The sequence below is a fragment of the Monodelphis domestica genome, chromosome 6, assembly GCF_027887165.1.
Source record: "Monodelphis domestica isolate mMonDom1 chromosome 6, mMonDom1.pri, whole genome shotgun sequence".
In the NCBI taxonomy this organism is placed as follows: Eukaryota; Metazoa; Chordata; class Mammalia; order Didelphimorphia; family Didelphidae; genus Monodelphis; species Monodelphis domestica.
The window spans coordinates 16,392,580-16,413,084 of record NC_077232.1 but is presented as its reverse complement, the minus strand read 5'-3'; the positions used below and the strand labels follow the sequence as shown (position 1 = coordinate 16,413,084).

At 39.4% G+C, this 20,505-nt stretch overlaps 1 protein-coding gene across 2 annotated transcripts; it reads left to right on the top strand.

Moving 5' to 3' along the window:
- Positions 1-1,182: 1,182 nt before the first annotated feature.
- On the top strand, positions 1,183-17,075 carry LOC130455171 (uncharacterized). 2 transcript variants are annotated; one of them, XM_056803668.1, is made up of 5 exons: positions 1,183-1,314; positions 11,684-11,862; positions 13,303-13,406; positions 14,095-14,253; positions 16,814-17,075. In XM_056803668.1, exons 1-5 carry the CDS (start codon positions 1,245-1,247, stop codon positions 16,914-16,916), a joined length of 615 nt encoding a protein of 204 aa, XP_056659646.1. In that variant the 5' UTR covers positions 1,183-1,244; the 3' UTR covers positions 16,917-17,075. The 2 variants fall into 2 exon arrangements, with proteins under 2 accessions (XP_056659646.1, XP_056659645.1); XM_056803667.1 differs by having other exon boundaries at positions 16,811-17,075.
- Positions 17,076-20,505: the final 3,430 nt, after the last annotated feature.

Sequence of the window (20,505 nt, the reverse complement as noted above, 5' to 3'; positions counted from 1 at the left end):
AATTTACAGTGTGCTGAAGGCAGGATTTAAATCCAACTATTTTTGATTACACTGTCTATCATTCTCTGCTATACTGCTCTTCTTCCCCTCCACAATGATAGAAAAAACAACCCCCTTAATAATTATAATACTAAATAGCCTGAAGTCTCCAACAAAAAGAAAAAGGTTATGGGATGATGTAAAAAATAGAAACCAGAAATAGGCTGTCTATAGAACTGCTGAATTCTTATTTATAATCAAAATACATTTTGTTTGCTTTAGCTAATTCAATAATAGAAGTGGTATTTATCTCACACACAATTAAATTTATATTGGGAAGCATTAAGAGAGACATAAAAGAAAATTTTCCTTAAGAATATTGACTAGAATGAGAGCATATCAATTTAAAATATTTACATCTCTTATCTCATGGTGACTGTGACTTCCTATGGTAGCAAACCCAAGGTAGGTCATGTAGGATTCACACATGGTTATAGATTTACACTGCATATTTCCATATGTATGATAACTCCATATCTAGCATTGTATAGAGTTCAGAGAAGCTCCTGTCCCTGTCCTCAAGATGTTGTTGTTTTATTCATACTATACAATCCTAGAATTTTAGTCTTGGGAGAGACTCCAGGGACCATTTGTGCCCACCCTCCTTGAATAACAACAGTTGCTTTCCCATCACACCAAATAGGTGTTCACTCGGTCTTTGCTTGAAGATCTCTATTGAAGGCAAAGTCTAGAACTGGCTGAAGCAGTTTATTTATTGCACTTTTGGCTAGCTCTAATTGTTTGGAAGTATTTCCTTACATATAGTCTACATCCACCTCATGGTAGTTCCCACCTCTCACTCCTATTTTTGCCTTCTGAGGTCAAAGAGAACCAGTTTATTCCCTCCTTTGTGCATAAGGCCATCAAATTCTTGAAGTGAGCTACTGTATCAGCTCTAAGCTTTCTTTCATCCAGGCTGAACATCTCCCATTTCCAAATTTATTATGAACTCGAGACTGAGGCCTTTATGATGGCATTGCTTGGGGCAGTTGAATGAGAAGGAAAGTCTCAGTGTGCCAGTGAAGACCCTGGGGAATAAATGAAGGGCCTTCTCTGACCTTTCTGAAGGAGTGGGTAACTGGAGACAGCTGAGGGGAAATTGAGGGGGTGGAGATTCAGCTCTAAAATGCTTGGCCTCCTGGAGTCCCTTTTACAACGCTGGTGTTTCCTCATCAGGTCTCTAGCCTTGCCAGGGATTTGTGATTATGAGGTTCTTTGGGGTGCAAGTGGTGCTCTTCCTTTTATTTGCCCAAGTTTGGCTCCATCGTTGTCCATGTAAGTGGGTAAATGGCTTTTTGTAGTCCTATTTGAATGGCTGTTTTTTCCCCCTTGGTGATTAGGCCCCATAGGCAGCCAAAGGCTTCAAGGGATGTGACCTCTTTTGACAGTATCTATCCTGAGCTGTTACCTCTCTCCTCCCTTTCTCTTTTGGCAAAAAAAAATGGCTGTGGATTCTCAGGTTAAGTGAAGCAACTCTAAATCTATGGTCTTGTGATTCCCTTAGTTGGCTCCCCTCCTTTTCCTGCCCTTTGACATTGGATATTTCTCAGGGATTTGTTCTTTCTTTGTTTGAAAGATTTCTCTTTGGGGCTTTCATTTATATGTGGCCTAATTTCAAGTTCTTTATTGTCAGGTATTTTAGTTCTTGAGCTTCCAGCTGATGATGTTGAGTGTTTCCAAGTGGACATCCTATCATCACTGAGCCATTACTTATCTACATCTATATCTTATACCTACATCTATATCTACATCTATATTTATATCTATATCTATATCTACATCTATCTATATATATCAAAAACCCCATAATTCTCTTTTCATCTTCTCCTTTTCAACCTGGATCCCTTTTCCTCACTACCCTACTTTCCTCAATGGTGTCACCACTTTTCACTCTCTTAGATGACCCATGGGACTTTACTTGCTTTCCTTCTTTCCCTCCACTGGGTTCCTCTCTGGCACTTCCTATTACAACTTTTCTAGTTAATTCTTTCATCAATTCTTGGTCTCCCTAGTCTCTGCTTCACAATACTCTTCCTTTATTTAAATTCAAATCAAATGCCACATCTACTATGATATGAAAACTTCTCTGGCACTCCCAGGTTCATCTGACCTCTCTCATCTACTATTTGGACCTCTTCTTCTGGGCAAACTCTATGCTGAAAGCCTTTAAAGGGTTGGAAAATTGTTTTCTTATTTGAAAGAACTCTACACTCTTGTGCTACAGCGACTATGTCCCAGGTCCCTGATGGTCATATTTTCTCTGTTCTCTATATATTTGGCCAAGTAAATGAAGGATGGATAAGTGTGACGAGAAGACAAAAAGCAATAGAAGTTCCCATTCATCCATGACCTTGGGAAATCACCTAATCTCTCGACATACTTTCCACAGAGTAGCAAAGCAGATATACCAAGTGGAATTATCCCCTTTTTTCAGATAAGGAAACTGAAGGTTAGTTGTGTTATCCAGACAAGGAAAAGCTAGGTGTCAAAGTTAGGGCTGCAAACTGATAACTTCTGCCTCTAAATCCAGATCCCTCTTCCCTATTCCATACTGTTGATGAAAGGGTTGCATGTGGTGGTGGTGGCAGTGGGGTTAACGACTCCAGAAAGCCTTTGCTGGTAGGAAAAAAATGGAACCTTGTAGGAGACTTGAAGCAGTGAGATGTGACTTCAGTCACATCTATTTCTGTGGAAGAGGAAGGTTGGTTTTTTTTTTTTTTGGAATTAAAAAAATTCTGAACTTAAGGAACACCAAATAACAGGGCATTTTCAGAATAAAAGGATCTCACATGAAAAATTAATCCTTATTGCATAATTTAAAAATATATTTTATTTTTTTAATATAAAAATATAAAATAAAATTTCTTTTAGAATAGATAAAATATAATTTTAAAAACTGTCTTCCAATCCTAATTACTTCTGTCCTACCATATCTTCTACTGTGTTTATTAAAAATACTCAAATTTTCCTCCTTCCTATCTTGATTTTTTTGGGAAAGGAGGCAACCATGTACATCCCCCTCCCCACTCCTTCCCACCTCTATTCTCTATGAAACAAGAAAAACAAAACCTTCTAATAAATATCCATAGAAAAGCCCCACAATTTTCAGCATTGTCCATGTCTGAAGATGTCTTCTAAATCTTGAGTCTATCACCTCTGTCCTAGGAGATGACCCAGGCTTCACCATGGGTGCCCTAGAATTGTGATTGGTCACGGCAATGATCAAAGTTCTTCAGTCTTTCAAAATTCCAGTTTCTTTGATAAAAGTCTGTTATCCAAGATGTATAGTGAATTGTTTCAAGTTTAGGATAAAGGTCATTCCTTAATTGATAAACGGTCCAAGTGTATGAAGAGACAGTTTTCAAAGGAGGAAATCTAAGCTCTCAACGATTATGTGAATGTACTAAATAATTGGAGAAATGAAAGTTAAAGCAGCTCTAAGATTCTGCCTCACACCAATGAAATGAGGAAAAATGTAAATGTGAGAAGGCACGTGGGATGGCAACATTGACCTAGCCATTCTGGAAAGCAATTTGGAAATATGCTTAGAAAGTTAGGAAACCATGTGTATCTGTCGACTCCACTATATCACTACTGGCTTATACCTCAACAATGCAAGAAGGAGGAAAAGGATCTATCTAAATGTACAAGCGTATATAATAACTATTGTCATGGTGGCCCCAAATTGGAAATTAAGGGGCTATCTTCTTTTTGGGGAATGGTGAAACAAAAGGTGTTTCTAGAAATATATGATGTTACTGTGCCATAGGAAATGCTGAAATTTACAATTTCAGAGAAAACTAGGAAGACACTGATGAGAAAATTCATGGAGGAAATAAAGAATGCCATGTTTCAATTTGCTTCAGTCTACATCTGTTTCTTCTATTATGGCATATCCTTTTTTTTTGTCATGGGTATCCTGGATCTTTGCCTTATTGATAATAGTTAAGTCTCAGGCACAGTTGATCACCATACATTATTGTTGTTACTATGTACAACATTCTCCTGATTCTGCTCATTTCACTTTGCATCAGCTCATATAAGACTTTTCAGGTTTTTTGTGATTACCTTGTTTGTAATCTCTTATGGCACAAAATAAGCATATACCACAACTTGTTCAACAATTCCTCAATTAATGGACATCCCTTCAGCTTTCAGTTCTTTTCTCCCAAAAAAGAGCAGCTATAAATATCTTTGTACAGGTGGGTTCTTTCCCCTATCTTTAATCTTTTTGGAATACAGACATAGTAGGGTATTGTTGGGTCAAAGGGCAGATTTAATCTGATGATCCTTTGAGCATGGTTCTAGATTGCTCTCCAGAATGGTTATATCAGTATCCATCTCTACCAGCAGTGTATTACCATTCCAATTTTTCTACACCCCCTCCAACATTTGTCATTTTCCTTTTTTGTCATGTTAGCCAGTCTGATAGGTATGAGGTGACATTTCATAGTTGTTTTAATTTGCATTTCTCTAATCGGTAGTGATTTGAAGCATTTTTTTCTTGACTAAAGAGTTTTAATTTCTTTATCTGAGAATTGTCGGTTCATATCTCCTCATCATTTGTCAATTGGAAAATATTTTGTATTCATATAAATTTGGTTCAGCTCTTTATATATTTGAGAAAAATAGCCTTTTCCAGAGAGACTTGCTATAAAGATTTTCCCCCAGTTGGCTGTTTGCCTTTTACTCTTGGTTGCATTGCTTTTGTTTGTGTAGAAACCTTTTAGTCCAAGTTATCTATTTTACATCTCATAAGATTCTCTGTCTTGTTTTGACCTAATTCTTTATCCATAGATCTTACAGGTAAACTATTATATGCTCCCCTAATTTGTTTATGGTATTATCCTTTGTTTCTAAATCATGTATCCATTTTGACTTTATCTTGGTAAATGGCATGAGGTGTTGTTCTAATTTCTACCAAATTGTTTTCCAGTTTTTCCAGCAGTTTTTATCAAATAGTGAGTTCTTCCAAAATCTTGAACCTTTGGGTTTGTCAAACACTAGGTTACTATGGTCATTTAACATTGCGTGTTGAGTGTTTGATATGTTCCATTATTAGTCCTTCATTCTATTTTTTACCTAGTACCAGATTGTTTTAATGGTTGCCACCTAACATCATAGTTTGAGATCTGGTAGAGTTAAGCCACTTTTAACTCCCCCCTCCTCTTAATTCCCTTGAAATTTTAGGTCTTTTCTTTTATAGATGGATTTTGTTATTTTTTAGCTGTATGAAATAATTTTTGGATATTTCAATTGGTATGGCACTGAATAAATTAATTTGGGAAGAATTGTCATTTTTATTGGCTCAACCTATCCATGAGCAATTAATGTTTTTCTAATTGTTTAGCTCTGACTTTATTTATGTGAAGTGTTTTATAATTGTGACCATATAGTTCTTTGGTTTGTCTTGGCAGGCAGATTCCCAAGTATTTTATATTGTCTATAGTTATTTTAAATGAGACTTCTCTTTTTATCTCTTGTTGTTGGGATTTATTTATTTATGGTAGTATAGAGAAATGCTGATAATTTTTGTGGATTTAATTTATATCCTGCAATTCTGCTAACATTGTTAATTCTCCTGATTAGTTTTTTGGTTGATTTTCTAGGCGTACCATCATATCATCTGCAAAGAGTGATAGCTTTATTTCTTTATTGCCTATGTCAATTCCTTCAATTTCTTCTTCTCTTACTGCTTTAGCTGCCATTTTTAGTACAATACTGAATAGTAGTGGTGATAATGAACATCCTTATTTCACTCCTGATCTTATTAGGAAAGTTATTAGCTTATCCCCATTACAGATGATTGCTGATGGTTTCAGATAGATGTTATTTATAATTTTGTGGAATTTTCCCATTTTTCTAATGTTCCCTAGTGCTTTTAATAGGAATGGGTGTTGTGTTTTATCAAAAGCGTTTCCTACATTTTTGGAAATAATCATATGATTTCTGTTGGTTTTGTACTGTATAGTCAATTATGTTGATCATTTTCCTACTATTGAACCATCTCTGCATTCCTAGTATAGTATAAAACCTACCATCATGTATAGATTCTTGTGATATATTTAAAATTTTTACATCAATATTGATTAGGGATATTTGTCTGTACTCTTCTTCTTCTTCTTCTCCCTTCTCCCTTCTCCCTTCTCCCTTCTCCCTTCTCCCTTCTCCCTTCTCCCTTCTCCCTTCTCCCTTCTCCCTTCTCCCTTCTCCCTTCTCCCTTCTCCCTTCTCCCTTCTCCCTTCTCCCTTCTCCCTTCTCCCTTCTCCCTTCTCCTTCTCCCTTCTTCTTCTCCCTTCTTCTTTCTTCTTTCTTCTTCTTCCTTGGTTTGGGTATCAACATCATATTAGTATCATTAAAATAATTTGCTAGAGTTCTCCCTCAGCTATTTTTCTCATAGTTTATATAGTGTAATTAATTGTTCTTTAAATGTTTGGTAGAATTCACTTGTGAATCCATCTGGCCCTGTGGCATTTTTCTTAGGGAATTCACTAATGGGTTGTTCAATTTTCCCCCTTTGAGATGGCATTGTTTAAAGATTTTACTTCCTTTTTTTCTTAATCTGGGCAATTTACATTTTTTAAACATTATTTTATTTGGTCATTTCCAAACATTATTCATTGGAAACAAAGATCATTTTCTTTTCCTCCCCCTCCCCTCCCACCACCTCTCCCACTGGGTATCACATGTGTCCTTGATTTGAATCCATTTCCATGTTGTTGGCAATTTACATTTTAAAAATATTCATCTATTTCACTTAGATTATCAGATTTACTGGCATATAATTCGGCAAAATAGCTCCAAATAATTACTTTAATTTCCTCTTGTTTGGTTATAATCTCACCTTTTTCATTTTTAATATTGGTAATTAGATTTTCTTCTTTTTGTTCAAATCAATCAATGGTTTATCTATTTTATTGATTTTATTGATTTTTTAAATAAAACCAACCCCTTTTCTTTTCTTTTTTCTTTTTTAATTTTTCTAATTTTATTTTGATAAACCCTTTCTTTCCATCTTGGAATTAATACTGTATATTGGTTGGTGGTAAGGTCTAGGCAATGGGGGTTAAGTGACTTGCCCAGGGTCACACAGCTAGGAAGTGTCTGAGGACAGATTTGAATCTAGGACCTCCCATCTCTAGGCCTGGCTCTCAATCCACTGAGCTACCCAGCTGCCCCCCCTTTCTTATTAGTTCAATTGTTTTCTCATGCCTGATATAATTTTTTGCTTGATATAATGCTTGATATAAATTTGATAAGGCTCTGTGTTAGATCTAATGTTTAAATAACAATTTTTTAAAAAAAAATCTGGATTCTTTTGGGTTATTGATTATAGTGTTATAGCTTTAAAAGCCAAAGGAATGATGTAAGTTGTTTGAAAATGTAATGGATACCGCTGTTTTGGAAGCATTTAACTGAACATAATTTAGAAGGCAAAAATAATACTCAGTGAAGTAAAGTTTATTTAAGATATGACTGGTGAAAGCAAATAGAAGAAAGTACCAGGAGTGCTGGATTTGAACATAAAAGAAACAAGACAAATGCAGTGGCTTTAATCAAGGTCTGAAGGATGCTGGGGGTGGGAAATTGCAATGTGAAAGTCTTGAGCAAGCAGAAATGAAGGGAGTTAAAGAAAGTGGAATCTGTTTGCATAAACAGTGTAAACAGAAGGTTTGAAGGTAAAAGGTTTGGATGTTTGTAAATGCTAGTAAGTTTTGAGCTAATATTAATTTAATTCTAAAGCAACTGAGAGCATGTCCCCATCCCCTAACACTCAGAATGAAGTCGGTATCAATTATATAGAGAAGGGTTTGCTAGAAAAAGTTTCAGAGAAAGAAAAGTTGATAGACCTGATTCCTTAGAACTGTCTTGTTTCCCCCTACAAAAAGAGAAACTCTAAGAGAAAGAGAGGGGCAAGCTCAAGCTTCTCAAGTAGATGAACTGCAGTGGTTTGGGGGCAAATTCTATCAGTTAGGTCCATTATTGAGTGATACGATTCAGTGAGGACTGGAAAAATTATAGAAAGAGAAAAGAGAAAAAAATGGCAATTATTGTGTGGAAAAGCTAAAAGTAAAACATTGCAGAATTCCCTTTATTTGTAAATTCATAAGGCTACTTGAAGTCATCCATGCGAGCAGTCATTAGTCCAATGAAAAGAGTTTTCTTGGGTTATAGAATTTCTATACAGTGAAATTGGGTTTCCTGAGAATGTATGTGTTTTTTTTAGACTATAGAAATGATTTTTAATGATTGATCTTTATGCCAAGATGACTGAAATTTAAGAAGAGCAGAGAAACAAATGAAATCTCTTATGAATGTCCTTTAATTGCAACTCCATGAGAACGAGATCAATTATATTGGGCTGGGTAGCTCAGTGGATTGAGAGCCAGGTCTAGAGATGGGAGGTCCTAGGTTCAAATTTGACCTCAGACACTTCCCAGCTGTGTGACCCTGGGAAAGTCACTTGACCGCCATTGCCTAGCTCTTACCACTCTTCTACCTTGGAACCAATACACAGTCTTGATTCTAAGGCAGAAGGTAGGGGTTTGAAATAAATAAATTGACTCAAGAGGCAGCTGGGTGGCTCAGTGGATGGAGAGCCAGGCCTGGAGATGAGAGGTCCTGGGTTCAAATCTGACCTCAGATACTTTCTAGCTGTGTGACCCTGGGCAAGTCACTTAACCCCCATTGCCTAGCCCTTACCACTCTTCTGCCTTGGAACCAATACACAGTATTGACTCCAAGATGGAAGGTAAGGGTTTAAAAAAAGAAAACTAAGGTGAATTAGTACTTGGACTAGTCCTCTGCCTGTTAATATTTACACCGTCATGCATTAGATGGATTCCTAGAAAAAGCTCATTTCTTTGAGAATGGTTTAATAGCTATTCTCTTTGAATATTAACAATGAAACATGTTCTAATAAAGGTAATTCATTTGATATCCACTGTTCTCTGTATACCATTGGGAATCACTTATTCAAGTGTATTGTTCACTCCATTCCAATTTGTTGTCGTTTCGTTTAAGTAAAGACAATTTTTTGGTAAGTTCATTCATTTGTGTAAACATTGAACTTAGGGGTAGAGAAACTCGATCTGCAAAAAGTGTTGCTATTTTTGTTTTTATATTTAGGATTAGATCCCTAAGAGCTTCTGATCCTCCTAAAGGAATTGGAATGAATTGGAATGGAAAGTTTTGAGAAAGTAAAGGTCAGATAACTCTACATGTCCAATGTAAATGATTCGAATTTGAGCATCTAAAAGCTCTGACATTTAGGTGAATTGTGAATTTCTAATTTGGTTTTCTTCTTAGAGTTCTATTATTAATAAGTTCAGAACCACGAGGTCTTGGGTGACTTTTCACCATATCACCTGGTTGTTGGAGAAGAAAGGTTTGAAAGTCTGCCACATAATACTGAGATCTGTTTTATAAAAGATTTTATCAGCAGGAACATCTAAGGAACCTCTGAAATTAACTTGGGGCCAAAGAAGCACTTCTATTGGAGAGAAGACTTATCCCTGGACATTCAAGAAATGATGTTTGTGGAATTCACACAACCATATATGACAGTTGATATCCAAGATGAAAGGATGAAATTTGTGGACATTGGGGATGGGCTACTAAAATGCAAAGAGATCTGGTGTTAGCTCATGTTGATATTCATGACTGTATTACCTTTCGATTTTTGTTTCACTGTATTTGTATATTTAGTTCTTCTGTTTCTTAATGGTTTAATGGGTATTGTGTAGAGATACAATGGATTGTGATCAAAATTACGTCCCACCAAGTTTTTCTCTTTCACCACCAGGGTCCTTTCTGAGATCCCTTGGCCAAAAGAGGGGAAACATCAGAGTGCCTTGGTATCTAACAGCTTTGCATTGTTTAGAATTGCTTTGGTTTCTAGAGCTTGCTGAGGGTCACCAAGATTAGCCTGATAAAGTCAACCTAGTTTTGAGCTACCTTGCCTCTACAAATACTTTCAAGGCCATTTCCTTCAATCTTTTTTGTTTGTTTAAACCCTTACCTTCTGGTTTAGTCAATACTGTGTATTGGTTTCAGGGCAGAAGAATGGTAAGGGCTAGGCAATGGGGTTTAAGTGACTTGCCCAGGGTCACACAACTAGGAAGTGTCTGAGGCCAGATTTGAACCTAAGACCTCCCATCTGGAGACCTGGTTCTCAATCCATTGAGCTACCCAGCTGCCCCCTGTTTCCTTCACCCAGCTGCCCCCTATTTCCTTCAATCTTATCAGAGTTGTATCCAGGTCAATGTTCCAAGCTGTTGACAAACATTCCAAGTTATTGATGACTATCTCCAGTTGCTGAGTACGAGTTTTTCCTTTGTTGTTCAATTCCAGAGGATCTCTCCCCATTTTACCTAAGACACTATAAAAACCTGCTACCTACTTCTCCTTTTCAAACTCTATTTTTATTCCAGGTTTCAACACGTGTGCCTTTGGATTATCTCTCTCAGTGAAATAAATATCTTTGCTGTAGAAGACTTTGCTCTCTGGTTTACTTAGTGTTAACAAGATCGTTGCTCTTTGGGTTTTCAAAATTGGAGTTTGTTTTGCTTCTATTTTGACCCTAAATTTCTAAACTCCTTGACTCCCCTATTTGTCTACCATTTCCCCCTTTTAATATTTTCTACACAAGACTTTTCTGTATGTGCAATTCTCCTTTGTCCATATCAGATATATACGTGGTCCATGAGATGTCCATTCTCTTCTTCTCACATATCTTTTAGGTTAAAAAAACATTTCAGTTCCTCCTTCTTCCTTATGACATTCTTTTTCTCTTCCTCTTTCTTTCCTATCAAAATTGAGCAGAATCATATCTAGGCCATCGACTTGGCTTTTGGAAGCTCCCTCTGTGACCTTTTAAGACTAAAAGTGTGAAGAGATCTTTCTTGGTGACTTTGTCATCATCGCTACGGAAGTCTTTAGTCATTACCAGACGTCAGAAATGGCTCTGGTCTTACAGCTCCTTGTGTGAGGAGTATGTACGTATGTATGTATGTTTGGGGATTAAGCTGGTCTTGTTTGCTGCAAACAAAGCTCCAAAGCATACTCTAGCCTACCTGCTCTATATCTGGGCAAGATGATCCCTTGCTGCCATTAGGAAAGCTCAGGGGCAACTTCATACTGTGATATCCCTTAGCACGTGCCATCAGAGCCTGTTGGCTTCTGCCTCTGTGAGAGTACCTTTTCCACTTCCCTTACTTACCCCATATTCCCATTTAGAGCATCGGCAGCTTTGGGCTATTCATTAGATTTCCCACCTAGCCTGGTATAATTTTTCTCTGAGTGATTTCAGTTGTGACTTTGGTTGTCTTCTTGGGCAATCTTGGACTAGATAGAGGAATTCCATCTTTTCCCTTTTTGATCTTGATGCTGGATCTTGATGGTGTCCTTTGAAATACTTGTTGGACTTTCCACTGGAGCTTTGACTTCCTCTGTGACCTCTCACATGGCTCTCTTGTTTGGATTGTCCACCTTCTGAACATAAAATGTGGGATTTAAACCCAGGTCTAATGCCTTGTGTTTTCTTTTAAGTGAACCATTCTCTCGGTACTATTTAAACTCCCCATTAGAGTTGTTCCTTGTCCTCGAGATTCTCCTTGACACTGTTCCTCTTTGTCTTTCACAGTACACCTTCAATGTAGTAAGAGACATCTTTCCATCTTTGTGGGGAAAGATTTTATTAGGAATGGCATGAAATTGAAATCTCATCAAGTGATTCTGGGCAATGGCTGCGGGATAACTTCTGAAGAAAGTGATCATTTTTACCTGCATTATTCATTTTGGGACTGTGGGATACAAGCAGAGGTAAGCCAGTGACCGACCACTGGAGCTCGGTTCTGAGTTATCCTGTCCTTTTGTCTGGCTTGGCCTGGAGATGATCTGTGTTTGACAAGGGGGAAAAGTACCTGTTGATTGGTGTGGGATGGGGTAAGAGGACCAGGCAGAGTGGATGACAGAAACCTGGCCTGAGCTTTCTTCATAAGCTGCCATTTAAATCTTGTAGAAAGTAAAGGGCAACTTTATTTTGGAAAATGATTCTCTTGTTTTCTAAGGCTGGTCCAGCACTGTGCCATCAATTGGCTGGACACTCATTTGTGCATGAATTCTGTGCTGTTTTCAGAATAGTGTCCTTGTCATCAGGGCTGGGCCAGACCAGTAGTTAGTTGGGGTCAGGGCTGCCTTTTCCCTTTCCCCCCTTTCCTCCCTTTCCTCCCTTTCCTCCCTTTCCTCCCTTTCCTCCCTTTCCTCCCTTTCCTCCCTTTCCCCCCTTTTCCCCCTTTTCCCCCCTTCCCCCCTTCCCCCCTTTCCCCCCTTTCCCCCCTTCCCCTCTTCCCCCCTTCCCCCCTCTTCCCCCCTTCCCCCCTTCCCCTTTCCCCCCTTCCCCCTTTCCCTCTCCCCTCTCCCCTCCTTTCCCCCCTCTACTCCCTCTCTCCCCTTTACCCCTTTCCCCCCCTTTCCCCCCTTTCTCCCCTTTCCCCCCTTTCCCCCCCTTTCCCCCCCTTTCCCCCCCTTTCCCCCCTTTCCTCCCTCTACTCCCTCTCTCCCCTTTCCCCCCCTTTCCCCCCCTTTCCCCCCCTTTACCCCCCTTTCCCCCCCTTTCCCCCCCTTTCCCCCTTTTACCCCTTTTCCCCCTTTTGCCCCTTTCCCCCCTTTTGCCCCTTTCCCCCCTTTTCTCCCCCCTTTTCCCCCCTTCTCCCCCTTCCCTCTCCCCCTTCCTTTCCTTTCCCTTCCATCTTGGAATCAATACTGTGTATTGGTTCCAAGGCAGAAGAGTGGTAAGGGCTAGGCAATGGGGGTCAAGTGACTTTCCCAGGGTCATACAGCTGGGAAGTGTCTGAGGCCAGATTTGAACCTAGGACCTCCCATCTCTAGGCCTGGCTCTCCATCCACTGAGCTACCCAGCTGCCCCCTGCCTTTTTCCACTATAGATCATCAGTCCTTCCCAAGTCAGAATGACTGGTGGTTTTGTAGTGATCTTGTATTTGATACTGTGAAGAAGGAGACCCTGGGAACTAATGAAACCCTTGATTTTGGAGTGGGGGGGGAGGTGTCTGTCTTTAGGGAAAGGGGAATTCCACTACAATCCATTTTGCTTTCTGGGAACCTTTTGAAATTCTTTGAGCCACATGAAGCCTCCAAAGCCCACCTCTTCCAAATCTGTCAAGTCTTTATGATCCCATTTTATATTTTCCAACTATGATAATTTAAAATAAGTATATCTAAAGGCTATCTTTCTTCTGCCAGATCTCAGACATCATGGAAACCTTTATGACTTTTATAAAGTTTTCATCCTTAGATTATTTTCATGGTGGCGATGTTCAGATATCTCTTGCATGCTCGATTTTCAGGTAAGCCCAATATACCCAGTCTTGGGTGCATACTAGCTTGTCTTCCTCGTTGAATTATTTTTACTCTGAGTCCTTTCTTGGACTTACTCTGGGCTTCCTGATGACATGAAAATTGCCATCAGTTCTTGAAGGGTATTGGGATGAGCAGTAGCGATGCTACCCTTACTCCTATTCAAAGTGACTTTGATCCCCGAGTCCAGTGCCAGGCACTCAAATCCAGTGCCATTTGTCTGAGTCTCCTGTCAAGGTATTTTTGCCTGCTTAATTCTACTTTGTGTTGCCTTTTCATTTGAGAAGAGTATGGTATAGGGGAGGGCTCAGGGGGGCATTAGGCAGATGGAATCATGGCTTCCTGAGAAGGCAGGGTTGGTAAGGTCCTTTGGGGACGGCTTTTCAGCCACTAATCAGTCATACTGAGCTCCTCCTGAGTCTATTTTGTGCTAGCATTTTTTCAGCTCTTCTGAAAGAGGTGAAATTGTAGACTCATGAGTTTATATTTCCACAACAGGGGAAGAATAGGGATGACTTGGCTTTTATTGTCCTGATCCCCAGCTCCAGGAGTAGGGGTGCCTTTCTTAGCCAAGTAGGGGAAGAAAACTACTACCTGGTTATGAGCTCAGTCCTGAGTATGTCCTAGAAGTCATGATGACTCTTGATCTTCTAACACTTTCTTTTTCTTTATCCCTAGGGAAATAGAAGAACCCTCTTTTCTAGCAACTCATGTTGCCTCACCATTGCTTAAAACGCAATTTAATAGAGCTCCATTTGCTACAGCATCTACCTCACAAGCTAGTTCCAGTGGAAATGAAAAGACGTTTCCTTTCCCAGTAACAGAACCCTTCATACAGTAAGGACCCTAGACATTATTGAGGCTAATATAGTCTGAGTAAGTGCTTCCTTTCAGGAAAAATGACCAATTGCACAAAAGGGAAGAACCCAAACCCTTGCCAAGGAAGTGCATCTGCAGTCATCACCCAGTTCTACTGTGCTGGGTACAACCAGGTTTTTCTTTTGGTTTTTGGTCTGTAACTAGAAGTTCATCTGTCTAAAGTAGCCATTCTTGAACTCCTTGAGACCCTTTTATACTGTTAAACTATGGAGGACCCTCCCATAGAATTTTTGTTGATGTGGGTTATAACTATTTATAACTTGACATATATTAGAAATTAAAATGGATAATTAAAATATTTATTAATGCATTAAAATAATAATAAACATTACATTTGAACATAAAGCATTAAAAATTAAAAACAGCTATTTTTCTACAACAAAAAAATTAATGAGAAGAGTAGAATTGTTTTGCATATTTTTACAAAGCTCTTTAAGGGCTGTCCTAGATTCATTTATCTGCTTGTGCATTATTTTTTTAAACCCTTAGTATCAGTTCTAAGACAGAAGAGTGGTAAGGATTAGGCATTTGGAGTTAAGTGACTTGCCTAAGGTCTCGAGCTAGGAAGTGTCTGAGGCCAGATTTGAACTCTGGTCCTTCTGATTTCAGGACTGGTACTTTATCATTGGAGCCATCTAGCTGTTCTGCAATCAGTCTATTGTGATATGATGTTTAGAGCAAAGTACAAGAAGAAAATTTGGCTTCAGGCAGAAATGTAATTGGAAGGAGGAATATTTTCATACGCCAATTGTATCTTAATATGATTATTAAAGCATTTTTGATATGCGGATCCCTTAAAAAGGTTTTGGAGATTTCTAGGGGTCCATGGATTGTACTTTGAAAAATGTTGTTATGGGAATCGGGAACCCTCCAGGTTATTTAGAAATTGCCTTTACCGACAGAAATGAACAACATTGTTCTAACATAGAGTTGGATGGGACAATAAGAGCTCATATATGTCAGTTTTAGGAGTTGGATCCAAGTCTTCCTGACTTGAAGTCTAGCCCTTTTCTGAGAATATCTCCTTGCCTTTTAAGTTCTTTCCCCATTGACTGCTATTTCTCCTAATGAGGACTCCCCCTCTTGGTGCCCAAGAATAGATGCTAATTTTGGACTCAAAGGATCTGGGTTTAAATTTCATGTCTGCCACTCCCTGTGTGATCTTGGGGAAGAAAACCACATAATCTCTCTATGCCTCAGTTTCCTTTGTGATAAAATGAAAGGGTTGGACTACCTAGTTTCTAATATCTGTGCCACCTTTAAGTCCATGATTCTATGATGAAGTGAGAGTCTATTTCCCTTGTCATTTACATAAAACTCCAGCAAAGAAGCTTTCGGCAATAAGTGGGTGATATAAAAGCCCCTCATCATTGCCCCAGGATCCTAGTGGGTCCCTCTGCCATCAGTCTCTCGGTACTCTGATCCATTCTTGACACAGTTGCCAAAGGGATGTTCCTCAAGTTCATTTCTGAACACATCCCTCTGTTACTCCATAACTTCTAGCAGTTCTCGGTGTAATGTATGTATGCATTCTCTATGTCATGTTGAATGTAAAATCAACTGTAAACTCTTCTGTTTGGCTTTGAAAGCCCTTTCCTTGCTCATCCCCCTCCTACCTTTATAGCCTAACTATACTGTATATCACGCCCTCTATTTGGTAGCCTTACCAAACCAGCCTTCCTCTTGTTCTGCATCTCCAGCACTCTGAGTCTCATAACTGTGCCTTTGCTTGGGCTGTCCCCTCGGCTCAGAATTCTTTCCTTTCTCATTTCTACTTTGGGGCTCCTGACTTCTCATGAGTTGCCTCAAGGCTCCTTTTCTACATCTAGCTTTTCCCATTCTCCCTCACTTACTAGTCCCCCCTTGCCCAAAACAGACTTCCATTTATTCTGTGCATACTTATGCTGATATTGACTCCCTCCAAGAACCTTCTTGAAAGAAAGGACTTGGCCATTTTTGTCTTGAATTTTCCAGGATGTCTGGATTACAGTATGAACTTAATAAATGCTAAGTTGTTGGAGAACTAACTCCAAAAGGCAGTCTGTGGAGAATAATCCCCAAAGCGACTCCAAACAAAGTACAAACTCCAAGTGGTTGTCCTTTCCCCAAATACTCTCTACTTGACTCATAAAACCAAGGAATGGTCTGGTGTAAATTGTTGTTCCATTGCTTTGATTTTTGTTCCAGGGACAGGTTGGAGACTAATCTCTACACCTAAAAAGGAAAAAGAATAAGCTAACAGGTCAAAGATCTAGGCTTAGTAGAGAGGCTTTTTAAAAACCCTTCTTTCTGTGAAATATCCCCAGTAGGAGATATTAGAGGCACTCCTGTTTCTGCCAGGAACTATGGGAACTAAATCAGAGCAGGGACATTGTGGAAGTGGTAGAGCATTTGAAGAAGGAAATTACTGGAGGCCAGCAATGTATGATTATCAAGGGAGACTAAGGCACAATCCAACTCATCCTTGTTAATGCCTGGTTGCTAACTCTTCTTTCTCTCTTTTTTTTCCCCACAGCAGCAACTTTATGGTTCCCTCCTTTCTCACCAAATTCCCTTCTCTGACCGGGATCTATGGAAACATCCCTTTAAATGACAGCTCTGTTTACCCAAAATGTTTTTGAAGGGTTCTCATGGTTTGTTATGTCATGAGTCAAGAACTCTGCTTGTTCTCAAGAAGCTGTGCTGATGCCTTACATCACTCTGGGAATTTCTTCCAGGATTCCCCCCCTCTTTTCAACAAAGTTCTTTAATAAACTGTAAGAAAAACAGACTTATGTGCACCAGTAGAGAAGGTGTTTGCTTCTATTTTCTAAAAATTACTTCCATGAGTTAGTCTTTTGTTTTGCAGTGTGAAGATCTGAACCAAAGCTCTTGGCTTGATCATTGAGAAGTCCTTGAGATGACTCCAGAGGGCCTAGGATGGCCCTCTTCTAGCACTTCCCTCTTTCCATATGTTCCTTTTACACATAGCAAGATAGTATGTTCCTTGGCAAGCTGTCAGCCCAACAAGACACTCACTGAACATAGGACATGTTTTGGCTTGACCTGACAAGACACAAAGATTACACAATTTCCCATCCTTTACTAGTTATTTTCTTCCTTCACTAGGAACCTAACTCATGGCCTACCACTGGGGAAAGATCTTCCTTCTGCTTGTTCCTCTTTTCTGGCTGTTCCCACTTAGAACATAGCTCTCTATTTGACTCAAAATACCAAGGAATGGTCTGGTCTAAATTATTGTTCCATTGCTTTGATTTTTGTTCCAGGGACAGGTTGGAAACTCTAATCTCTACACTTAAAAAGGAAAAAGGATAAGCTAACAGGTCAAAGATCTAGGCTCATTTCTGGGGGTCACGTCACCCAATGGTTCAAAGGAAGTGGCCCTCAGGACCTTCTCTTACCAAGGATGCAAATGAAATTGTCGTTACCCTGGGTTATTAATGCAACAAAAAGCCAATTACTAGATCAGGCAGTTTTTAAGATACTGACCATCTTCAGCATATAGCCAGAGGATAGAGGCTGTTTCCAATACAGAATGCCCGATGCAAGTTCTAGACTTCTAATCTTCTGAAAGCAGCTCCCCAACACCTTCCATGTGGATGAAGTCATTGTATGTAGCCTAGGCATATGCCAAAATCTCATTACATATATGTACAGCACAGTAATATTCCATGACATTCCCATGCCACAATTTTTTTAGTAATTCTAACCAACAGATATCTTTTTTGCTCCCACAAAAGTGCTTCTCTCAACATTTTTCTATACATATATATTAATTCTTTAGCATAGATAGGAAAAAGGATATGATATATACATGCATTTCAACAAATATGATAGACCAAATTTTCCATGGAAACTGAGGATACAAAATCCCTCCTAAAAGCAAGAACTAGACCCCCCAAATACCTTGAATTTAGCTCGGTCTTCTGTAAACATTTTGGTGTATATGGGGAACTTCCTTCTTACCAATGACCTCTTTAAGATTTCCCCCACTCCCCCAAATTGACTGTTTCCCATATAGAAGCTATTATTCAAAGGGCTGAGCTGCCAACATCTAGAAACGAGGTAATGATCATGAAGAGTCAGCATAATAAGCTCTATCAGAGGAATTCCTGCCAGAGAAATCTTATTCCCTTTTACCCTTTAATAATTTATTAATTCAGTGCCTACTACATCCAAACTGCTGGGCCTGAAGTCTAAAAATCTGGGGAAATAAGCTAGAGCAAGATTGTGGAGATTGTAAACCTCCAACAGACTTCATATTCTACGTTATTCTGGACACACTAGTCTGCTTTCTTTTTCCTGAAATTGGCATTCTGTTTCCTGTTCTTTTAGACATGCTGTCCCCTATATCATGATGATTCCTTCCTTCCTTTTCACTCTGAGAATCCCGAACTTCTTTCTAGGATCTAAGGAGTTTGTATTTGATAATGAAACCATTGGGGGAGCCACTGAAAAGCAGAAAAAAAGAAAGGAACAAGCATTTATTTATTTATTTACATAGATAAATAAAATCCTTACCTCTCATCTTAGAGCCAATTGAGTCCAAGGTAGAAGAGCAATACGAGGGTTTTCTAGGGTTAGTTGAAAGGAGGGAATTTTGAGTTAAGCCCTGGGAGAGGATTCTGGGTTACTTAGTGCGGTAGCCAAACCCAGGCTATTTGTCTTCCTTTCCCTCCCTCTTTCCCTCTTTCCCTCTTTCCCTCTTTCTTTCCTTCTTTCCTTCTTTCCTTCTTTCCTTCCTTCCTTCCTTCCTTCCTTCCTTCCTTCCTTCCTTCCTTCCTTCCTTCCTTCTTTCCTTCTTTCCTTCTTTCCTTCTTTCCTTCTTTCCTTCCTTCCTTCCTTCCTTCCTTCCTTCCTTCCTTCCTTCCTTCCTTCCTTCCTTCCTTCCTTCTTTCCTTCCTTCTTTTTTTTCTTTCTTTCCTTCCTTCTTTTTTTTCTTTCCTTCCTTTCCTTCCTTTCCTTCTTCCCTTTTCTGTCTTGGAGTCAATACTGTGTATTGGCTCCAAGGCAGAAGAGTGGTAAGGGCTAGGCCATGGGGGTCAAGTGACTTGCCCAGGGTCACCCAGCTGGGAAGTATCTGAGGCCAGATTTGAACCTAGGATCTCCCATCTCTAGGCCTGGCTCTCCATCCACTGAGCCACCCAGCTGCCTCCTCCTTTTCTTTATTAATTACTGGTTGGAAGATTAGGATAAGTCAGATAGCTTGGGAAAGGGTTTTTAGGTAGGACAGGGAGCTATAGGCAGGGCCCAGAGAAGAAACAGAACACCCCCCTTAAGCAGGGGACTTAGGAGTTGGGTGGGGATAGTTGAAGAGCATTAGGGTCATACCTACCAGTTTCCCTTATTTCTTTTATTAAAATAAACTTTGTTTCCATAAGCCAAGGGTTTGGTGCTTAAGTGGCTCTGAAGAGTTCTAGGTGGGTTGTAACATCTAATATCCCTATAGGACAGTTACTCATTACACTAGGCAACTGAGATTAAGACATTTGCCTAGATTCACACATCTGAGGTTCAAGTATGTGAGGTTAGATTTGAACCCAGGACTTCCCATTTCAAGCCTGGCTCTTTATCCACTGAGTCTCATAGTTGATCTTGAAACAAGAATTTATTAAATGCCTGCTATGTGCCAGATACTGTGCTAAGTGCTTTATAGGTATTTTCTCAATAAGCCTTACAATAATCATGGGTGTTATTATCCCCATTTTACACTCAAGGAAAATTGAGGCAGACAGAAGTTAAGGGACTTGCTCAAGCCCACACAGCTAGTATTTGAGGTTAAACTTGAACTCTGGCCTTCCTGTAGGTCTAATGTTTTATTCCCTGTAGTATCAAACTCTGTTACCTGCGAGGTTCAAGCTGATAAATTTCTTATACTCATGAATTCTGAGCTGCAGAGGGCTAGGTCAAATGGGCATCTTCATTAAATTTGGCCTTAATATAGTGAGAACCTGAGAGTAGGGGGCTACCCAGTTGAGTAAGAAAGGGGAAAAGACTGGTCCAGGTCAGAGATGGAGGACACTTGTATTAGAAATAGGAAACTGGAGATATTTCTTGCTGCAGTAAATGGGTACCCTGGCTTTACTAGGAGATGCTAGGGGAACCTTGTGAATGCCAAGTTATAATGGAGATAGGTATTCTGGAGTGACTAGAGAGAACTACTAGAGGAGTATTCTGGGCTTGCCTATTGATCCCTATGGATGGCTAATA

Coding starts and splice junctions, on each gene's coding strand:
- LOC130455171 (XM_056803667.1), top strand. CDS start 1,245: ATGAGGTTCTTTGGGGTGCAAGTGGTGCTCTTCCTTTTATTTGCCCAA. Junction 11,863..13,302: donor ACTGTGGGATACAAGCAGAG/GTAAGCCAGTGA, acceptor TTCTTCTGCCAG/ATCTCAGACATCATGGAAAC. Junction 13,407..14,094: donor CTTGCATGCTCGATTTTCAG/GTAAGCCCAATA, acceptor CTTTATCCCTAG/GGAAATAGAAGAACCCTCTT.